The sequence below is a fragment of the Theobroma cacao genome, chromosome 4 (genome assembly GCF_053813885.1).
Source record: "Theobroma cacao isolate CCN51 chromosome 4, ASM5381388v1, whole genome shotgun sequence".
NCBI classification, from domain to species: domain Eukaryota; kingdom Viridiplantae; phylum Streptophyta; class Magnoliopsida; order Malvales; family Malvaceae; genus Theobroma; species Theobroma cacao.
The window spans coordinates 1049598-1070584 of record NC_142642.1 but is presented as its reverse complement, the minus strand read 5'-3'; the positions used below and the strand labels follow the sequence as shown (position 1 = coordinate 1070584).

Below are 20987 nucleotides of genomic sequence, written 5' to 3'. Positions count from 1 at the left end.
GATTTTAACTCTTTTTGCATGGTAATTTGTGGGATTTTTTTCAATTAATATTTTGTAGATATTGTTTACTTAAATTTTGTGAATTATTTTTGTTTTCATGAAAAATTAGGTTGTTGATTTTGTTTAATAAAATTATAAAAATATTTTCAAGTGAATAAATAGATTGATTTTGGATTGGTAATATTTTAATGACTTTATTAGATAAAATTAATAGTTTAATTTTAGGAGAATAAAGGTTATTTGTAAAATGTGAATTGAGAAAAAAATTTAAGATTAAATCTGACAGTTCAATCAGTTACTCTTGATCACTTCTGGAACCAATTGCCAATACACATCTTTGTCTACTACTGCTATTTCAATGATCAATACAAACAGAAGAAGCAATTAATTAGCTTTAAATCCATAAATTGATCTCATTATCATTCACATTAACAATTATGGCAAGAACCATAATTTTATATGTTACAACATCAGAACATGTGGTTTTGTTTCAAAATACATAGTACCACATGCACTTGATCAATTTCTAGTGGCACAAGCCATGTTGCACTCCATGAGCAGGGAGCCAACAATGGAAGGAAGGTGCTGAAAAACTTGTAGAATCTCAGAGAGCATGCTTGTAGTTCAGTTATTGGATAATGTAAAGCTCTTGTTTAGCTATGAAGTATCGGCCAATGAGATCTCCTGGTTCCATTATAAATTGTTCCTGGAAAGTACCCATTTGCTTACTAGGAATATCGATAGCAAGATCTTTAAAATTAGCCATGCCCTCTACTTGTAAGCCGTCCCCACAGATAAGAAACTGATTGCCGATGATCAGGGATCCCGAAACACGGATTGCAACTCCATCTTGACCATGAGCACGACATTGAAGTTTTTCTACAACATGCACAAGCTTTTCAGGGGGCCAGTCACCTAATAATGTACTCCGGATATTGGACAATTTTGCATGGATATCATTTGGACCAACAAATTTTTTCCCTGAGAAACTGAAAATAAAAAGGAGAAATCATCTTATTAGACATTAACATAAAGGCGCAAAGTGTTGCCCAAATAGTTTTGACCAAGTTCAAACATGTTTTGTAACTAAAATCATGCATAGTACTTTTTGCCATATGGACAGACTTTTAGATAGTTATCCTGTTTTTAACTAGCTTCTGCAGAAATGTTCTTTTCCAATTGAGTAGGAATTAATTATCTTAGAATCATAATGTCCTTGAAGGGGGCTAAAGTGCATACAATATATAAGCATGGGGATCATTCAGCTGATTTACTATGTAAACAATGATAGCAAGACTATTACTAGATAGTTTGTTACCTAAAAGTTGAATCTTCATTGTATAGGGTCCTTGTATGATGCCAGGTTTCGTCAGGTCCATCGAATAGTAAGTAATAGTGTATAGTCAGCATCTGATCATGTAAATATCAGTGTTAGTATCCATTAAGCGTAAATAAAAATGATAATCCTCTTCAAGATTTTGTCAAATATTATATGTAAATACCAAGTTCCAATAACTTTCTATGTTAAGTCAAATATTTTGACTTGAGTAATTAATCATAGCATGATGAGACTATCTGTTTTATCTTAACCCCAAAGTTTAGATAAAAATTCATTATGCATTTCTCCATTAGATACTGAGCTCTGATGGCAACAAATCAATAGTTAGATAGATCAGGAGATACCACTACACCTGATTTTCTAGTCATCCTTGGTGAACCTGGCCTTTTGACTTTAGCCACAGGAAGTTTTTTAACATATTGATACACTAACTAGCACAATTCTATAATTAATATACTAACTTTGAGAATATGTAGCAGCGGGGTTTCAGGTCCTATGCCCCTACATAAGTAAGAACCTACAAATGCTATCATATAATTCAGTAATACTAATTCAGTATTATGTAGATGCCAGATGCTGTGCTTATTTATATACCATTTGGCTATATATTTCACGTTTAAATGTCTCAAACTTCATGGCTAGATTGAATGGAGTATCCAAAAGATGAAAAAGAACTATGAACTCTTGCTGTGTGTAACTGTCTGAATGTAGTGTAAAGTATGAATTTCTTATACTCACATCAGCCAAATCTTTCAGCCTTTGAGTTGGATCAAACACACTTCGAACAAATGCTGCTAAGTCTACTCTAGTGTGCTCGTGCTTTTTAATAAACGGGTGGGAAAGAAGCTGCAATCAGACAACATCAATTCAGTATATGTTAAGTTTACATTGTCATGTCTTCATTATGTGCAGAATAATTACCTGTTCAGCTGTTGGCCTGGCATCTGCATCCTTCTGCAGGCAAGCATCAATAAATGAGCAGAACTCTGGTGAAAATTTGTGTTCTGGTGGTGATGGTGATGGATCATCCAAGATCTTCCATGAAAATTCAGCAATTTTAATGTCAGATTAAAAGAACTGAGAACCAGGTGGTAAAGTTTCAAGCAACATTCAATACAGAAAGATCTGTATTAAAGGCATTATCACGTTACCTGCAGCATGAGATTAACCGGTCCTTCATTAGCTGTATATGGAAATTCTCCAGTGCCGCACTCAAAGAGAGCAAGACCAAGGCTCCATATGTCAGCAGGATAAGAATAGCTCTCATTTCGGATTCGCTCAGGTGACATGTATGTAACAGTCCCAACAAAGGTAGCACACTACTAACAAGTCAGAAGCAGTTGTTAGACATTTATAATGAATTTTAATTAGATAACAGATATTCATAACAAACCAAATCAACATAGACCAAAGCCAGTGGCAGGCAACAAAAAGGCAAGCACAAATTGATTAATATCTAATGACTGACCATTGCCATTGAATTATCTAGGCCAGCACTTATGCCGAAATCTGTTATTTTTGGCTCCCCCTTCAGATTTACAAGCAGATTTGCAGGCTTGATGTCTCTGTGAACCAAATGCCTAACTCCATGCAAGTAGCTTAGCCCCTTGAAAATAGAAGGATACAAGTTGTGTGTTAGCTTAAAAAGATGCAGTATATACTGGCCAATGGCAACCTTTTTCATTCAGAAAACCATAATTGAAACAAAATGAGATATAGTTACCTGCAGGAGCTTCTGAAACATAGATGAAAGAACAGGTTCTGGTATACTTTTCTGTAATCTTAAGATATCTGCCAGTGACCCTCCATCCATGTATTCCAAAGCTATGCTTATTTGCCCTGAGTCTGGGGTATAGAAAGCTCCATGGAATTCAACAAGACCCTCAGAACAAGGTGCCTCACAAAGGGTCCTTATTTCTGTCAGAAGCTGTTGTCTTTTCTCCTATTATCCAAAAAAGTAATATGGATTTAAGAAAAATCTACAAACTGGATGATGCTCTTCACTCTAGAAACAAATATAGCGAGCTTTTTAAGCAACAATTAGATAATAAGAAACAGCTAACAAGCACATCTTTGCATCAAAAGTACCTTCTCAAATATATTAATTTTCTTCAAGGCAAGAATTCTATGAGATGGAATATGCATAGCTCTCTGAACAACACTGCTTGCACCACTACCTATTGCCCCAAATATCCTCATCTCATGAGACGCACACCGATATGTCTTTTCTCCTTGATCTGATTCATCCACAGGTGAAGATGTGCATTTTTGCAATCCAAGCTCGTTGATGTTGTACACTCCATATGATCTACTCAGTAAGTTGACAGTTCCACTATCTGACAGCTTCACATAACCAAAAAAGCACGTACGTATTAAGAAATAAAACTAACTTCAAACTCACATAAAACTACTTATCACAAGGTGAAGCTTACCATGTAAGAATCACAAGGATCAAGTGTTGATCCAGCTGAGAAGCCCTTCTCAGCATCGAACAAAGGTGCTAGCTTCTTCCTGAACTCTTCTAATCCCGCCATTATAACTCAAAATGGCAATAAAGTACACATTGATGCATTCCCTCTCACTCTGTCCAGTGCAGAATCAGTCTCATTATCTCAAAAACTTCTTGAAAATAACATGTCTTACAAACAAAAAAGTGCCATTATCAAGCAAAACAAGAAGCGAATCTTTTTACTGCCCATTCACGTGGAATTTCAAAGTATCCAATCATGATTCAAGAATCTAACAAAATCAGAGGAAAATTCTGCTACAACCCACTAAAGACATAAAGGGTCCAATTCAAAGTCCCATGAAATTAGGGCATAAAAAACCCCCCACTGATATAAAATAACACCAAATTCAAGTTCAAAACTTTAAATTCAGCAAATGCACACGATAATTAATAATAATTTTGCGAGAATTAAAATTAAAAGAAAAACTCACAAGTTAGGAACCCGTACAGCTGAGTTTTTGAGATTAACTGCTAACGGTAGACATTTTTTTGTTAGGCAGTTACTTTTCGTAGTTTCTTGTCTTCACCATCCGGAACACGACGGGAGTTGAGTTCGTTGCAGTTACAAACTCTGCAGTTCTTGTTTTTGACTAATCAAAGACAGCCACGTGTGAAATGGGCCATGATCAAATACTTAAAGCTAGTCCAAGCCCAGGTTGAAGGACTCTTAACATCATTGCACGGCATATGTTGGGCTAGCCCATCATTATTCATTTTGGATCCACAGCTCAATTCTTTGTTAAACCATTTGTATTAAGAAATAAAAAAAAAAACTCAATTTTAGGTGATCGGAACTCGGAAATAGATAGTTCACGATCAAGCTATTTATCATACCCATGAGTTTGACCTAACTTGACTCGGGACATGAATTGAATTTTTTAAGTTTAAACTTAACTCCATTCAAGTATATTATTATATTAACAAATATTTTATTTAATTTAAAAAATAAATATAGTTTGAATAGACATATTGAACTGGACTAAACGCGGATCTAAATTATAAAAATATAAACTAATTAAATCTAACTTCATTAGACAATATGAATACTTCGAATTAAAAAAAAGAAAATAAATTATAATTTACAAACATTATATTCGAGTATGAATGATCTTTTAAGAGTCTGAATATAAGATAGACAAAAAAAATTATAAGAAAAGCTAAATCGGGTCGAAATATCTTGGATCCCACTTGCTTGAAATGTGATTATTAAGGTCGGTCCATCACCATCATCATCATCGTCTTCATCATTATATTGTTATCAAGTGTAAATATCATTAGTGGAATCTGATTCCTCCCTACAAATCTATGACTAAGATTTTTGATTAGTTCCACAATAATCTTTGAGCTTTATTAAGCAGGTGAAAAGACGTTTAAGAATAGACCAAAATTGGCAAAATCGGCTAATGAATCAATCCAAACTATGGAAGCCACTAACAATGCCTGAAATTGTGGGCTAATAGTAATCACAAAATGAGACAAATAGAGGTTATTATTAGTACCATATTTATATATATATATATATATATATATTTATTAATTTTTATCCAATCAATTGTTTGTCATTATCTTTTCGTTAATAAAAAAAAGTCTTAAGATTCGATTTTCAAGTCTACAAGACTTTTAATTTTTCACATGAAAATCCATCGATGTATCTAAACCATTTGTGATTATATGCTCGAAGTAATGTACACGTTATCTTTTCACTTGACGTTCATGCATCATATCACGAGATTAAATCTCGAAACTATGGACAAACGCTCAAGTTTTTTTGATGGAAACCATAGTAACATGGAGATGAATGTTAGTAGGAAATGAATCATCAGACATTCATGTTTCCATCGTCATGTCTCCAAAGTCCAAACTGCAGCCAAAGATATTCAATCTTGGTTATGGTTACCATTTGTGATTAATCAAACATATAAATAATTTAATACTGGACTAAGATTAAAATAAAGTATATGTACACCTTTAATCAGCCAATAATAACTTCTCTAATCATTAGGGCCATGCCATGATCATTTGAACTTAAAATTATTATTCCTCCCTATTTCCTTCCCAACCCCTTACAACTTTTCTGCATCACCCATCACAATCTGGCCCAATACCAATAATTTGCATTTAATAATATGAGGCAAGAATCAATGAATCATGTTGGCTTCCCTCCCACAGAAAAGGCTAGCTAAAGACAATGGGTTTTAATGTAAACTAATTTCTAAGTACATATTTATATGCTCATTCTTCATGACCCTTAAGCTATCATTGCATCAATGTGATAGAAAGAGAATATAGACATAATTGGAAATGCAGGGATTTTGGTGAATATAAGGGTACGCATGCATTAAAGAATAGTAGATCCAATGCATCATAATGAGAATATCTATATTAGATTATCATGAGTTCTTCTATCATTGTTTGCACCAACTCCCTCTTTTCTATTTAAAAGGAAATAATGTGGACTAGTTAATTAGGCATCATGTCTACACATATGCACCACATTAATTAACATTCAAGAATTTATAACAAGGAAAAGAAAGAAAAAGGAGGCTAAACCCTTTATGGATCTCTTTACAATATGAGGTGGAAGATTCTATTGCGATTGATCATATACTTATAATTGGTTTTAGCAATACTACTTAAGAAATAATTAATTTATATAAAGCATGAAACTGCCTCTTAATTATTTGCTCAGTCTCCTTAATTAACATTTGTGAACTTAATATATAATCCAATCCTTATATCTATATATATAACTAATTATTCATCTCTTATTCATATCATGAACGCATCTCACACGAATAATTTAGATTAAATAATTACAGTATTTATATGTACATGTGTCAAATCAATGCTATTTCTTGAATTTATATGCAATTGTCAATATATTTATGTTTAACCCTTCTTCTGGTTTTCTTTTTCCCTAACTAGCAATTGCAAACATGTAACAAGTTGTTCGCTACACAGGGTGAAATATCTGAGAGAAAATTAATTGCTAACATATTGAGTTATCTCCATTGTCTTCAATCTGTGCATATGTATATATATATATATCAGAAAATTTAAAATCGTTTCAGGCTGAAAATTCATGAGTACATATGCAGGGTTGTCGGCTGTGCCAGCTATAGGGACAAGATATGGTATAATTGTAAAGAGCAAACCGAGGAGACTGAAAGTGAGAGAGACCCAACCACAGTTTTTATTTGGTATCCGTCCTTATATTATTTCAGTCTTAGCTTGTCTGTAACTACAGTGACAATTTTGATATACATAGTGCAATTCTGATCAATGAAAATTCAATAATAGAAGTTAACAGTAAAGGTCTCAGAGCTTCTTTGCTAATAGTTGAACTCAATGATAGAACCCAACTGAGCACAGTTTCAGAGAGTTGGGAATTAATTTAATGAACATCTGTTAATATAAAAACTGGGTTTATGCTTGATCTCATGTTAAGACTCTTTTTTCTTCACCTGCAGGCTGAACTTGTATAGTTGACAGAAAGGGAAATTGGGTATTTCATGCATGCACATTTACACATATTTGGATTAGGAAATGCTATCATTTTCAAAGACTTTTTCACTATGGCAGTAGCATATAAGAGAGAGATAAGAAAAACTTTAGGTAGACTGTCTTGTGGCAGATATATTGATCTGATTGATTCAACATAAAAATACATATACTTTAGCACCATACAAATGCATATATATAACAAGAAGAAGAACGCAAAAGAATCTGTCTACGTCTAAACCAACCCTACAGGGAGCACGCGGTTGGTTAAGTTGTGTTGATTGGATGATTAGTTGACAATTTACAAGTATAAAACGCCTGTGCTTTTTGGCTCTATGACAAGTGATTAAAAGCTTGATAATATTTACATATCAAGGAAAAGACTTGTGCAGATTGTTTGGCAACCCTTCTGATCATATGCTATTTGTCTTTTTCATATTTACCTAAACTAAATGTGTGGTTTTTCTTTTTCTTCTGCTAGTTTATTGAATATGCAATAACCAACCTGCTATATTCAACCATAACTATCTGTACATATCCAAATCTCTCACATGGTTGAAGTCAAAATTTTATTGGTCTCATGAGTTTTATGATCATATTTTGTCGTAGCCAACCCATATGGTTGTGTATAAACTTTTAGTATTTCAAAAAAATTTGTTCTTTTTTTGGGGGGAGAGATGAAGAGATGTGAGTATTCAAGTTGGATTCACCGGTTCCAGGAACAGTGGTTGATATTATTATAATTGCAGTGTCATAGTCATCCTTTTGTAGCCCCATTTATTACCCTTGTCTTTTGCTTTCCATTTGTTTTCTCACCAAAATGCTCTTTGCCTCCCTTTTCTCCCATCTTCCTCACCTTTTGCCACTGTGTCTGCAGGCCTCTCTCTCTGTCCTGCAACTAGGGTTTCCCCTTTAAAAACTCTCACATTCAATAATAAGACCTAAGGAATTTTCATCTTTCTGTGGCTGCATAGTCTTTTTCATTGGGACAAACAATCAAGGGACAGAGATCTTGAAAGAGCCTACTCAAGGGGAATAGAGGTAGTATTCTTTTTTCCCCTCCTGATTAAACAGCCTAGTAATAAATAGGTAACTACAACTACAAGCAGCCTATTTAATGCTTTTGCTCTTCTTTCCTTTTTGCTTCCTGTTTTCTTTTGCTTCATTTTGAGCTACTGAATCATGCTTTACTATAAGGTCTGATCAAGCTTGTCCCATAAAGAATTTGACAATTCAACAGATAGTTTTCTTTCCACATGAAAAAGAAGATCTATATGTTAGCACTGTTGTGGGGTTTTACATAGTGCCAGGAAGCTCTATGGAATCTTGGGAAATCTTAGTGGTCCTCAACCATATTGGAAGGGTTGTTTCAATTTGTGCAACTGTTTGACCAAATTCAAGAGAATCCTAAGACAGGAGTCTATGCATGTTAATGTAATGATACATGTTTTGTTTCCTCTCTTGTATTTCTGTTTTTATTTCCATGGTTTGTTTTTGACTTTTGGGTTTTTTTTGGCTACAATTCAAGATAAAATGTTCTGACAGTATTATTTAAATTCAAGGAAAGCTGCTTGGCAGGTCAGAAAAAGCAAAAGTGTGCTTGAAAAAGAAGATGGCAGATAGTGCTTTCCTTATGCAATTTGTCATGAAGTATATCCTTGTGGTCCTTATACCCTAGCCAGATGTTTTTCCTTGAAGTCTTGATATGTTGAATTCAGAACAAAGGCCTTTTTCCAGTTTAGCAAAGTCAATGAGCTTTTAGCTAGCTTAAAGAAGAAAATAGATGATACTAGTAATTTTGAATTCGTCAACCATGACCTTGCAATAGTTTAACAGAATAAAACATTATGGTTGACAAATTATGATGCTTGATGCATGCATTAATTCTTTGCTGCAGAGAATTAGATGGCTTCCTCCAGCTATTCCAATTCTCCATGTGCTGCCTGTAAGTTCTTGAGGAGAAAATGCATGCCAGATTGTATTTTTGCACCATATTTTCCGCCTGAAGAGCCGCAGAAATTTGCCAATGTCCACAAGATATTTGGTGCAAGCAACGTCAGCAAGCTGCTTAATGAGGTGCCACCACATCAGAGGGAAGATGCAGTGAACTCTCTTGCCTATGAAGCTGAGGCACGGATGAAAGATCCTGTTTATGGCTGTGTTGGAGCCATTTCGGTCCTCCAAAGACAGGTGATGAGACTCCAAAGGGAATTGGATGCTACTAACGCTGATCTAATTCGCTTCGCCTGCAATGAAATGCCACCAGCCTCGATATCCCAGTATGGAAGAAGAACAGGCCATCATGGCAGTGCTGCAGGAGCTGCTTCTTTCAACCAAAATTCTGGTTATTACTATCCCTCTCAGTGGAACAGTGATGACCCTTGTGGCGACAATGAGAGATCATCAGGAGGTGGAAGCATGTGAGCCTGTATCATGTAATAAAGCTAGGCATAAATTTTAAGCATTGTAGAATGTAAGTTTGTAGCATTGTATGCATGTGCAAAATTATTACTTGGTGGGATTGGGAGGTACACCCATTTTAGCTCTAGGGTTTCTAGCTAGTTGTGGGAATCTGATAAGGGACTATGTGTCATATCATGCTATTTTATGGTATGCCATTTATTACCCTGATGAAATGTTAGTGTTTTCTTAATTATTTTACCTAATTTCTGAAATCCCCATTAATATATATATATATATATATATATATATATATAGCATTTGATGTGACTGTTACAGCTTCCGAGAAGGTTTCCAAGCTTGCATTAAGGTTCATCTTCCATGGTGTGCATGCTTGGTGCATTGCTTGCTTTGAAGCAGCTTTGGATAGGAAATCAAACCCAGAATATAAGCCTCTCTAACCCATATCAATCTCTATCTTATCAGGCAAATAAAACTTGAAACTTGCATTTCTGCTTATGGCAAATTAATTAACACCCTAGCTTTTGAGTAAGAAGCTTCCTACTGCAACTCGATTATATTATAATTTGCATATCCTTCTCCCTGGGAGAATTGATATTGAAAATGCCCATCAATTATAAGTTATGCCTGTTTGTTGCCTTGACAATAATGGTTTAAAAAGGTCATTTCATACTCAGTACTATACTCTTTGAGGCCACACCAGCCTTCCATAGTTTATACATATTCCTGCGCCCACTTTGGCCAAACGTCAACAGTTACAATCCACCAACTGCTTAATAAAAATTATACCGCAGGTTTATGCAGCTTAAGTAACAGGATCTCATACATTGATTGATTAACACACACAATCATTACTCATTTTCATGCTCTAACATGATGTTTACATCATACCAGGCTACCACTTCCTGATCATGAATCCAATTTCTTCCTCTAATCCGCTCTCAAATTTCCTTTGCAGACAGCACTGCATGGCAAACCAAGTGCAGATCTTAACTGTGCTGCGGTTGTCTACACTTACAGTTAATTAGAAAGTTGGTGTGCGTGTGTATATATATATATATATTATTAATTTATGATCACCTTATTTACTTGGCATCAAACAATTTTCCAAGTCTCCAAGTCAAGAGCTAGGCAGGCCAGTGCATCTGGATTTTTATATTTCAGCAAATGGAAGTTCTTGGTAGTTGGTATAGAAAACGAAAAAAAAGTTGCTTTTATATGTAAGAGTGGCAGGATGTTTTCACCCCATTATGTAATCTCAGTTATCTGCTAAATAACATAATAAATCAACATCACCATCATAGAAAAGGTAGTAAAAGGAAAAGCATAAAATAAACTATCTCAAAATCTAATCCAACAGAACAATACTTCTCTCTTTTTTTCAACCAAGCATATACCATAGCCATATAGGGACCTAAGTGTGAACAAAGGAAAAAAAAGAGCCTGTTGCAACTTGGTTCAATTCAGAACCTGATTTTCCAAGGACAGATTGTAAAAGTATCACTGTAAATTTGTTGACTTCCCCCTTCCCTTTCCCCTTCTCCTTCCTAAAAACCAGTTTAACCCCACAAATATAATATCTTTGATTGTAAAAATTTTCCATTCCATCTCTGCAGCACTGTCATTATCTGTAAACAGTGGAAGGCACAGGTGCCTAGCATTGTAGGAAGCATAAAGGGATTGTTTTCCCATGTGAGGGTACTTGCACCAACAGCAAAATTAAATTGCATGAAGATCTTTAGCTTTGATTTCTCACCTTTCTGCCTTTGTCTCTCTCACCCCCTATATTCTTCACTGCTCACCTCCCACATTAATTAGACCCCTCACAGACATTGGAGGAACAAATTTACTGCTGCTTCACATGCTGTGGAGGTATACAGCCTAACCACCCAAACTTGATGTTCATTAATTATATGTATCCAAAGCAGATCCTTACTCTTGTTCTTGCAACTGTTATGATTTTTGTTTTTGCCACAGATATATAATGAATATATGAGTTTTTATATATATATATATATATATATATATATATATATATATATATATATATGGATAATTTTAAAAAGTCACTTTTTAGGTACCCATTTGTTTAAAATTTGATGCTAGTATCATTAATACCAAATTAACCCTCTTTCATTCTATTATCTTTGATTAATTAACTAAAACTATATAATTACGAATTTTTTTATTGAAAATAATGCAATTTATAAATGGAAATGAAAATTAGATACAAAAACTAAGTGGAAGTGTAACCTTTCCCAACAATGTATAGAGCCAAATCTAGCTTGCACATTAGCCAAATCACTGGCTTTATTAATGTACACACATGAGAAAAAGAAACAAAAAGGATAGATCGAAGGCAAATCTCTGAATTTCCTCAAATATACTCCTCCATGCCTAACAACTGCCAACATCAAAATTTAATTAAATTTTAATTAACAAAAAAAGTAAAAAAAAAAATTATATAAACTCTTTTTTTTCTTTTCTTTTCAAAAAACAGTTGAAAGATTTCATTAATATAAGTTACAACAAGTACATAAAATTGAAAGAGAACAAGAAAAGAAGCCACTAAATTGTTAATTTCGTTCGATTAATTAGGGTTAGAAAAATTAACGGGATTTGATTTTAAGATTTTTTATAAAAAAAAAATGATGTGTCATATTTTTAAAGGATGCTTAAAATGTGACTTTTTAGAATTGTCTCAATATAAGTTCAATTTTTTGATAAAATACCCTAACTCTCTTAATTTTTAAGTATAATTCCACGCGAGTTCATTAATATTCTAAATGAAAAGTCTATCCCGAAAGTCTAAACGTCGTTAATGAAAAGTGTGAAATATCGAAATTGCCCATGCATTTTGCATATCATTTAATCTATTGGAAGGGCATAAAAGGGTAACAACAAAAACGAATTTTGCTTTCCCTAATGACATTCAAAAGTACCATAAAAAACGAAATTGATGTGAGTGCACATGTCATGTATACAAGTCAAGCTACAAAGGCTAAATTCAAAGAGAAAGAAGAAAAATATATGAGAATCAAGCCCAATTTAGATAAAGCTATGATTATCAGATACCCACTTTGAACTTAGCTAGTACCGTGTGATGCTTAAGGGTAAGGGAAAATGTCTCCTTCTACTCAATCACATCTCTTTTTCTTAGAGGAGGGGGGGAAGTGGGGGTGTGTCTGTTCCTTATCTTGATCATTATCATCTCCTTCCCTTTTTTTTTTTTTTAATCTCTCTTTTCTTTTTGTATTGTCACTTTAAATCAAAAACATTATAGTAAAAGAAAGACGGTTCTATCATTGTACTACAACACAATAATTAACTAAATAATTATTCACTTATGTTTTAAGCACGTGTCACTGTAATTTCATCAAGAAACGTACAAATCCGTCACTTGAAAATTAGTATAATTTAACTTAAAAAGTAAAATCCAAAATATATTAACGGATTGAGCTTTTATAAGTAAAATAAAACACGGGGTTTTGATTCGATCGGTCAAGCGGATCGAAGCAAAGAGGGGTGAAGGGGGACTTTGATGAGAAAAACTTGGTTAGAAGAAGAAATTGGGGGGGAGAAAGGGTTGGGGGGGTGGGGAATATTTGGGGTTTGGGATGACCTCAAAGATCCTATATGTCTTTCATTGACATACAAGGGAGAAGCACGCGAGCGCAAACTCGGAAAAAAGGCAAGAAAAAAGTTGATGGTGAACAGGGCTGGAACCATGGGTCCCCAAAAGGTCTACTACCATGCTAACCCATTTCCATTTTCCATTCATTTCACTTGCATTCATCTTTCGTTTTCAAGGGGTTCTGGACGGGCCACCACACAACCGCCCAAGGGGAAAGAGGAAAAGGGGAGGATCAAACTGACCCAAAGCACACAAATGTTTTGGCGATTGGGGAAGATTTTGATTGATTGATTGATTAGACGTGCCCTTCAAAGGGGCAATTAAGGCCCAGTGGGCCTCCAAACATGTCATATGAACAGGGCAATCATCTTTCAATGTAACCAAAACTTCTACATCAACGAGATGAGATTGATGCAAAGGTTGCTCTTTTCTTTTTTGGTCCCTGCCCCCACCCACATTCCCCTTTGCCCCTTTTGGTTGGTGCAATAGTCATTGAGGGTGGTCCAGCACCCGCACGTTCGGTGTGCCATTTGTCAGTGTAGGTTTTTGTTTATGTATTTTGGCGCGAGAAACGCGCGTTTAATAACATCCACATGTTTGCGTAGATAAATTATTGTTACGAACTTATATTTTCAATTTAAAAAATATACTTGTTAAGTAAAAAAAAATTCACGTTCGGTAAAGAAAAAGTACGCGTATTTCTTCTTTACACATGTCTTACGATCAAATGTGTATTTGGTTTGTATATGTTGGTTGGCTAGCTAGAAGAAGATGAGTAATCATTTGGGAAGTGCCATTGCTGTCTTTAATGCATGGTCAAGAAGAAACAGGCTCATATCTAAAACTAGATATAGTTTGGTTGTTCTGCATACAATTGTTGGGCAACAGCCCTTGACTGATGCCATAGGAGATGGCATGAACTTGTTGGGTTCAGACTCTGATCCATAATGCAGAGAGATGACAAAAGCCTTATTAGAAACGATCATGAAGCCCAACCTGACTCAAGCCAAGCAGCAGTTCTGGTTGGGTCCAGTTCTTTGAAAGTCCAACGCTAATCAAGCATAAATCAATCAAGATAAGCCTAAATCAGAGATATCACAAGCCTATAACAGAGGGCCCAAATGCTACTCAAAGGGCCGGTCCAGATATTTTATGTGAAGCTCAAAGCAGGGAATCGTCAAGCTTATGAAATTAAATTTTAAAATTATTATTCAAAATCGTATCATTATATAATATTCTAAACACTACTTATTAAATACTTAAATTCATTAAATATCCAATTAAAATAAATTCAAAATTAATTTTTTATGTATACATTATTAATAAGTATTACATTCATTATAAATAATTTCACAAACAAATATATATAATTAAAATATTTTAATTATAATTAAGTATTATTTATAATCAAATTCAAATAATAAATATCATAAACTTACTATCCAAAATTTACCCGAATCCGTGACGAGGTCTCGAATACTGCTTGAATCTTATTTGATCGGATCGAATATGCGAGAACAAGAAAAAAACAAATACAGGAAACCCCAAATAGAAAAGGGACAATGCTTGGAAACAAGCAATGACGTGAACGAATGAAGAATGTCTTCTTGCGAAGGATGCATTTATCCTGCAGGGCAGACGGTGCGGTTACCCTCTGAGAGTGAAAAAAAAACAAAAGGAATTGAAAGGTTCTGGCTGGCACAAGCACTTACGCAAATTCCTCCAGCTTCCACTGCACTATTCTCTGTAATGATCCACACGCCTCAGTCAAAATTTTTTAACCAGAAGAAGTGTTTTAAGGAGGTCTGTCTGTATCAGTAAATTACATATCTGAAGTGGAACCCCATTGACTAGCAAGTTAATCACAGGATGAGGTTTAAGCTAAGAAACCTGATTGGTACTATGAACTGTTTTAAGGAAATTTAGTTTCAAATTGTTGGGATGTCATTGAGGTGGAGAGGCTTTGGACTCTGCGTGATCGGTTGAGAAAAGAACACATTCTTCTTATAATTTAGAGAAAAGACGTGTGCATGGTAAGGCAAAGAAATATACGGCCATGGCCTCTTAAAAATGAGGTACAACCCACTTGTTCCCACCCCAAAAGCACAACGCAGCATTATTGCAGAAGGGCAAAAGCAATGTGGCAAAAAAAGAAATGCGGGAAGGCATTAAGATGGGTTCTCTCCTGTTCTTTGGTTTTTTGGCGTACAGGAATCACAGTGAAACTTGTTTCCCATGCAAAGCCTCAGCTCACCATGTCATCCCCCTACGTGTCTCCACATTGCAAGCCTCACTCCTCTATAAAGATCCACCACCGTAACTCTCCCCCTTCACCTCTCTTTCTCTCTCACTTTTGCTGTCATTAACATAATCATTTCTGCATTTGTGAAAGCTTATAATTTAATCTCTACCAATGGCTGACCGTGACCGCCCTCACCAGATTCAGGTTCACCAACATCACCGCTTTGACCAGGGTGGTAAGAACTATCAATCCGCTAGTGGACCATCAGCGACCCAGGTTCTGGCTGTGCTTACCCTCCTCCCAGTCGGTGGCATTCTGCTTGCGTTAGCAGGGCTGACCCTCACTGGCACCGTCATTGGGCTCTGTGTGGCCACACCACTGTTCATCATCTTCAGCCCGGTTCTTGTCCCAGCAGCCATTGCCGTTGGCTTGGCAGTGGCTGGTTTCTTGTCCTCCGGGGCTTTCGGGTTGACGGGGCTGTCCTCACTCGCCTATGTCTTTAATCGCCTGAGGAGGGCCACCGGTACGGAGCAGCTGGACATGGACCAGGCTAAGAGGCGCATGCAGGACATGGCAGGGTATGTAGGACAGAAGACTAAGGAGGTTGGACAGAAGATCGAGGGTAAGGCTAATGAGGGTACCGTAAGGACATGAATTTGATAGGAGGGGTACCTGCTTGCATGGGGAGGGCAATAAAGTGTAGTCTTTTTCATTCTCAAGGTGTTGTCTGTGCAGTTGTTTGTGTATGTCTGGTTAGCCATACTAGTTGAGAGATAGTGGGCAATGTAATTAGACTCTCGTATTTGCTGTCTGTTTTTGAGTTTAATTTGTTCAATTCCATGTATGCTTTTTCTTTATCTTAAGTCAGTCTCTCTATCTCCTGTGAAAAAGCTAGTGACTTCCAGTTAAATCTCTCAACCCTTCAGCTTTGAACCTCTTGAATATCAATCACATCATCAAGGATCACCTCTTGAATCTCCGGTATTAGCGCTGTAGCTAGTACTTTTGTCTGATCTGCCGGCCTTGCAAAGGGCCCTCAGAACCCAATATTGCACTTCCAGATGCAGCTAAACAGTTTCGCCTGTGGACAGAATTTTCAGTTTAATATGCCCTTGTCGCTTTCTCCATAGCTATAAAATGCTGACCCGTTAGCAGCTTTCCCTTGGCACATAATCTTTAGACAGATTATTAACAGTTGATTAACTGAACATATACAATAAACAGAATATTACCGGAATTCAGAACACAAATTTTCCAAGCATAAGATTAATTGCTAATTTTACAAAGTGAAACCAATCTTAAACACATGTAACAAAATTCTTCCGCCGGCCGACATTACAATAGCTTATGGGAGTTGGTTTCCAGCGAGAAAAGGTATTGAATTCATTGACCAATTTGCTCAGACTGAGCCCCGGCTTGGGCATCGGTGGAACCAGGCTCAGCAGCTGGCTTTGAATTGTTAGGTATCCAAAATGTAAGGACAGTTGATGCAGCGACGAACATGGCCCTACGAGGAGCCCACTTCAAGCATGCTGCAATACCTATGTGGCTGTTCCAAGCGGTCACCTGCATGAGAATTGCACAATGAACCCGGGAAACATCTTTATTCATAACAATAAATACGGTTAGCTCCTTTTAGGGAACTTCGTAGACGCCTCAAGAAGGATGCCAGAGAACATAATGACAGACTGGTCAAACATATAGACAGATGCCCAAGTTATTAGCAAAATGTAGAATGAGAAGCAATGGGAGTAAGCAATGAACAATGTGCTTGATGGCTGATCATGAAAATCAGAACAAAAACAAAAAGGAGCTCACTAGAGAATTAATCCCCCAACAAAGAAAGAATCAGGAGAGCACAGATAGCATAAATGGGTTTCAAAAGCAAACAAAATTGAAGTTGCTAGGCCTTTTGCATCTTTGCATATACTCCTTTCCTTATTTAGTATAAGAAGGGAAAGAGAAAAGGGGTGAGCAGCGCATAATAAACCCATACTCAGTGCCGAGATATGACGTATGTGTTGTTTCAGTGAAGCTACCACAAGTATAACATGAGAAGCTCCATTAGAAAAGGCTTTACCTCATTTCGCATCTTGATGTTCCAAGCATGCAAGGTTCCATCTCCTGACCCTTCAATATGTTAACATTGAGCTCAATCAACCATGTATCCAAATAAAACACAAAATAAAGGTAATCAACAATCTGAACCTTAATAGGAAGATATCTACTCAATTTACACTATAGGATGTTAAAAATTATTCAAGATAAACTTAATGCAAAAGATAACACACATGCATGTATTCTTCTCAAGTAGCAAGCAGGACAAGGAATTGGTACCTGAGATCACGTACTGACCATCTGGAGTAAAGGTTGCCTCTATAGTTGTATTTGGAGATGGTTCTAAACTGAACCCACAACGCTGCACAAGTAAAAGTTTTAATCTAAGTATTAAATCCAGACATCATCTTATAGGATACAAGCTTGGGCCCTTAGGAAAAAACTGAGCTAGAGACTTTTAACAAAAATCTTTTGGATGCATTGACTGGCAGGGTAACTAACCTTCTCTCCTCCATATGCATCAAGAACATAGATGTTGTTATTTGTGGTTGTCAATAGCATTGATTTGCCATCATTGCTGAATTTGATATCACAAACCTCAGCTGTGTCTCCACCAACTAAAAATGTGTCAAAGGGTCCCTATATTCGGAGAAATAAGTCAAACTCATTATACTAATTATTAAAAAAAAAAAAGAAAGAAAATCAAACTCATAACACTGATAATGCCAAAACACATTTAAATGCTTAACGAGTTAAAACTTAGAACCTTGTCGTAGGAGCGTGAATCAAACAATTTAATAGCACCCCCTTCCATGGCCACAGCAAAGACAAGGCCTTGTTGGTCATATGCTACAGTAGGTCTACCCCGCAGTCGTAAAACTCCCTGAAAACTACAACAGTAAGCATAAATCACATTTGTGTATAATTTTAGATCACGAAATGCAGATTGAAAGCGTAAGCCCGTGTGCAGACCATTATTACAGCAATACATTTGGGTAATGATGTTTGCGCCATTGGGAAACCTTTTTTATTAGCATTTTACATGGATAGAGTCTTAGTGTGCCTCTCTCTCTGCCTTGTTTGGGGGAGAGGGAGTGGATTAAGGAGGGAGCATTCTGCTCTGAATTAAGCATTCTTTTTCTCATACATAAGTAAGTTTCCTTCATAAATCACTTTCTTAATTACCCAACATTTGCATAGAATTCATGGGAAACCAGAAACCAACCTGACAGGCATTTACACGAAGATCCCATATCCTTACACTGTGGTCAAGAGAACCTGACATGAAGCTATCGTTTACCGGAGACATGCAGAGGGAAACAACTCTACAGTAGCAGATATAATGAAACTTATTAGCATTATAGCATTGGAAAATTACAAAACAGAAAAGGAAACAACTCCTTAAGAAAGAGGGAAAAAGAAAAAAAAAAAAAAAAGATGAGCAGAGGTACACCCAAAAAAACAACCCAAAGGTTTTCATATTTTCAATAGATTCTTAAAAACAAGTGATGCAGATTAATGTATGGATATACACACAGGTCTCAAAACCATGCTACATGAAGCTAACATCTAAAACCCTCATTAAAATATTCAATAATTGACACACATTAAACATGGATTTTCAAGTCGCTCTGTTCTTCTACAATCAATACTGAGCTCCCTTTAAGCAAACAGTCTAGACCTTTGCTTGAATTAACACTAAGAATTACTAACCTCTCTTTATGTCCTTTGAAGTAGCGAAGGCATCGGTTATCATACATCGAAAGATAGCGTAGGGCTTCTGTTAACAAAAGAAAAGAGCAGAAGCAGTTAATATTGGTTTGTTATCATATCAAAACATAACAATAAGGCCTAAACCATACTAAGAAACTCACCTCCAGTTGACTCCAAATTGTGTCTCGAAGAGCATATAACAGAACTAGGATGATGCGTGAAACATATGCAATCAGCCCCATGTTTCTTATGATATGTTGTCTTTAACAACCTAAGGCACAAAATTAAATGATCATTAATGCAACCAATAAAAAGGGTTCCTAAGACTTACAATGTTCCAGCACTAAGCCCAATTAAAATCACCCGAACACTCGAAATTCAAATCATATTAACAAACCAAAAGCCTTCTCAAATGATAAATTTTTACAGTTAAGGATTAAAAGCAATATAATGCTGAAACTTGCAATGTAGGTAACAATTTGAATATCTAATTAAATTAAGAGCAATATCTTCATTTTCCTTCCATTACTCAACTTCAGTGAAAAGAACGAAAAACTAACTTGGCATTGGCAATGTCGTAGAGACGAACTGAATCGTCCTCGCTGGCTGTCACCAATAGATCGTCTTTCCGGTGAAAGTCAAGTGAGTTTATCTTTCCTCCCTGGAAAATATAAACCAAAAATGAAGGAAATAATCAATTTGAATACTCAAAACGGATTTCAAATCAGTAAGCTCCAGTAATAAGTTTCCAGTATCTGAATTGTTGCATTCAAAAGAAGAAAATAAATAAAATAAATCAGAAGCGTGAAGCAGCTGGTTTTGTGCTTTTTTTCTTTTGTAGCTTAAAAAATATTAATTTATTTTTGGATTTAATGGGGGAATTAAAGAGAATAATAGTAGTGGAATATTACGAAGTCTGAGAAAACTGCGCCAATCGACATGCTGCGCACCGTTTCGTCGTTGAGCTCTGTGATTGACATCGTCGTTTTCGTCGCCATTTTTTTTTCTTCTGATTTTTCTTGGAGATGGAGGGTTTTAGGATTGAAAGACAAGACGGAATGGCAGATGAAACTCAACGACGTCGTAGAAGACGGATTACCTTCGTGGACATTCTCATTTTTTTATTCTTTTAAAGCTCTTTATTGTATTAACTAATTTGGAGTACATTCCATCTGTAACCCCAAACCTTTATTTAAATTTCATTTTTGACCCTTAACCTTTAAATTGTTTCATAAAAGTTTCTAACCTTTTTAAAACAATACATAATGCTCCAATAAGTCCCTAAATTATTAAAAAATTTAAATAAATTTTTATTCTTTTATTATTGTCAATCAAGTTTTTATATTTTTATTTTGAGTCAAATAAACTCTTATGATTAATAATTGATTAATTATCATTAGTAAAAATATTACTCATCATTTTGTGTTCACATGATACTAACATGACGTTAATGTAGAGAATGAAAAAAATCCCATAATTATGTTATCATGCCAACTAAATCAATCATTAGTTATAAAAATTTATTTGATTCAAAATAAAAGTAAAAAAAAATTATTTGACTCAAAATAAA

General features: G+C 35.6%; 4 protein-coding genes across 7 annotated transcripts; 2 read left to right on the top strand and 2 right to left on the bottom strand.

Annotated features, from left to right (window-relative positions):
• Positions 1-388: 388 nt before the first annotated feature.
• MKK3 (mitogen-activated protein kinase kinase 3) lies at positions 389-4400 on the bottom strand. 2 transcript variants are annotated; one of them, XM_007031502.3, is made up of 10 exons: positions 4280-4400; positions 3772-3922; positions 3428-3682; positions 3063-3281; positions 2808-2945; positions 2491-2658; positions 2261-2374; positions 2078-2185; positions 1319-1410; positions 389-989 (listed from the first exon to the last, which is right to left on the bottom strand). In XM_007031502.3, the coding sequence occupies exons 2-10, from the start codon at positions 3871-3873 to the stop codon at positions 629-631; spliced, it is 1557 nt and encodes a 518-aa protein (XP_007031564.2). In that variant the 5' UTR covers positions 3874-3922; positions 4280-4400; the 3' UTR covers positions 389-628. The 2 variants fall into 2 exon arrangements, with proteins under 2 accessions (XP_007031564.2, XP_088661239.1); XM_088805113.1 differs by having other exon boundaries at positions 4297-4376.
• Positions 4401-7954: 3554 nt separating this feature from the next.
• On the top strand, positions 7955-10015 carry LBD25 (LOB domain-containing protein 25). 3 transcript variants are annotated; one of them, XM_018118750.2, is made up of 2 exons: positions 7955-8438; positions 9247-10015. In XM_018118750.2, the coding sequence occupies exon 2, from the start codon at positions 9255-9257 to the stop codon at positions 9771-9773; it is 519 nt and encodes a 172-aa protein (XP_017974239.1). In that variant the 5' UTR covers positions 7955-8438; positions 9247-9254; the 3' UTR covers positions 9774-10015. The 3 variants fall into 3 exon arrangements, with proteins under 3 accessions (XP_017974239.1, XP_007031563.2, XP_017974240.1); XM_007031501.3 differs by having other exon boundaries at positions 7963-8390; XM_018118751.2 differs by lacking the exon at positions 7955-8438 and adding an exon at positions 8488-8783.
• Positions 10016-15737: 5722 nt separating this feature from the next.
• Positions 15738-16503, top strand: LOC18600820 (oleosin 18.2 kDa). Its single transcript, XM_007031499.3, has one exon. It carries the CDS (start codon positions 15818-15820, stop codon positions 16298-16300), a length of 483 nt encoding a protein of 160 aa, XP_007031561.1. The 5' UTR covers positions 15738-15817; the 3' UTR covers positions 16301-16503.
• A 380-nt stretch (positions 16504-16883) lies between these two features.
• On the bottom strand, positions 16884-20514 carry LOC18600819 (Transducin/WD40 repeat-like superfamily protein). The gene is made up of 10 exons (XM_007031498.3): positions 20329-20514; positions 19978-20078; positions 19579-19688; positions 19418-19484; positions 18930-19029; positions 18471-18587; positions 18206-18343; positions 17984-18065; positions 17727-17776; positions 16884-17212 (listed from the first exon to the last, which is right to left on the bottom strand). The coding sequence occupies exons 1-10, from the start codon at positions 20413-20415 to the stop codon at positions 17030-17032; spliced, it is 1035 nt and encodes a 344-aa protein (XP_007031560.2). The 5' UTR covers positions 20416-20514; the 3' UTR covers positions 16884-17029.
• Between the last annotated feature and the right edge of the window lie 473 nt (positions 20515-20987).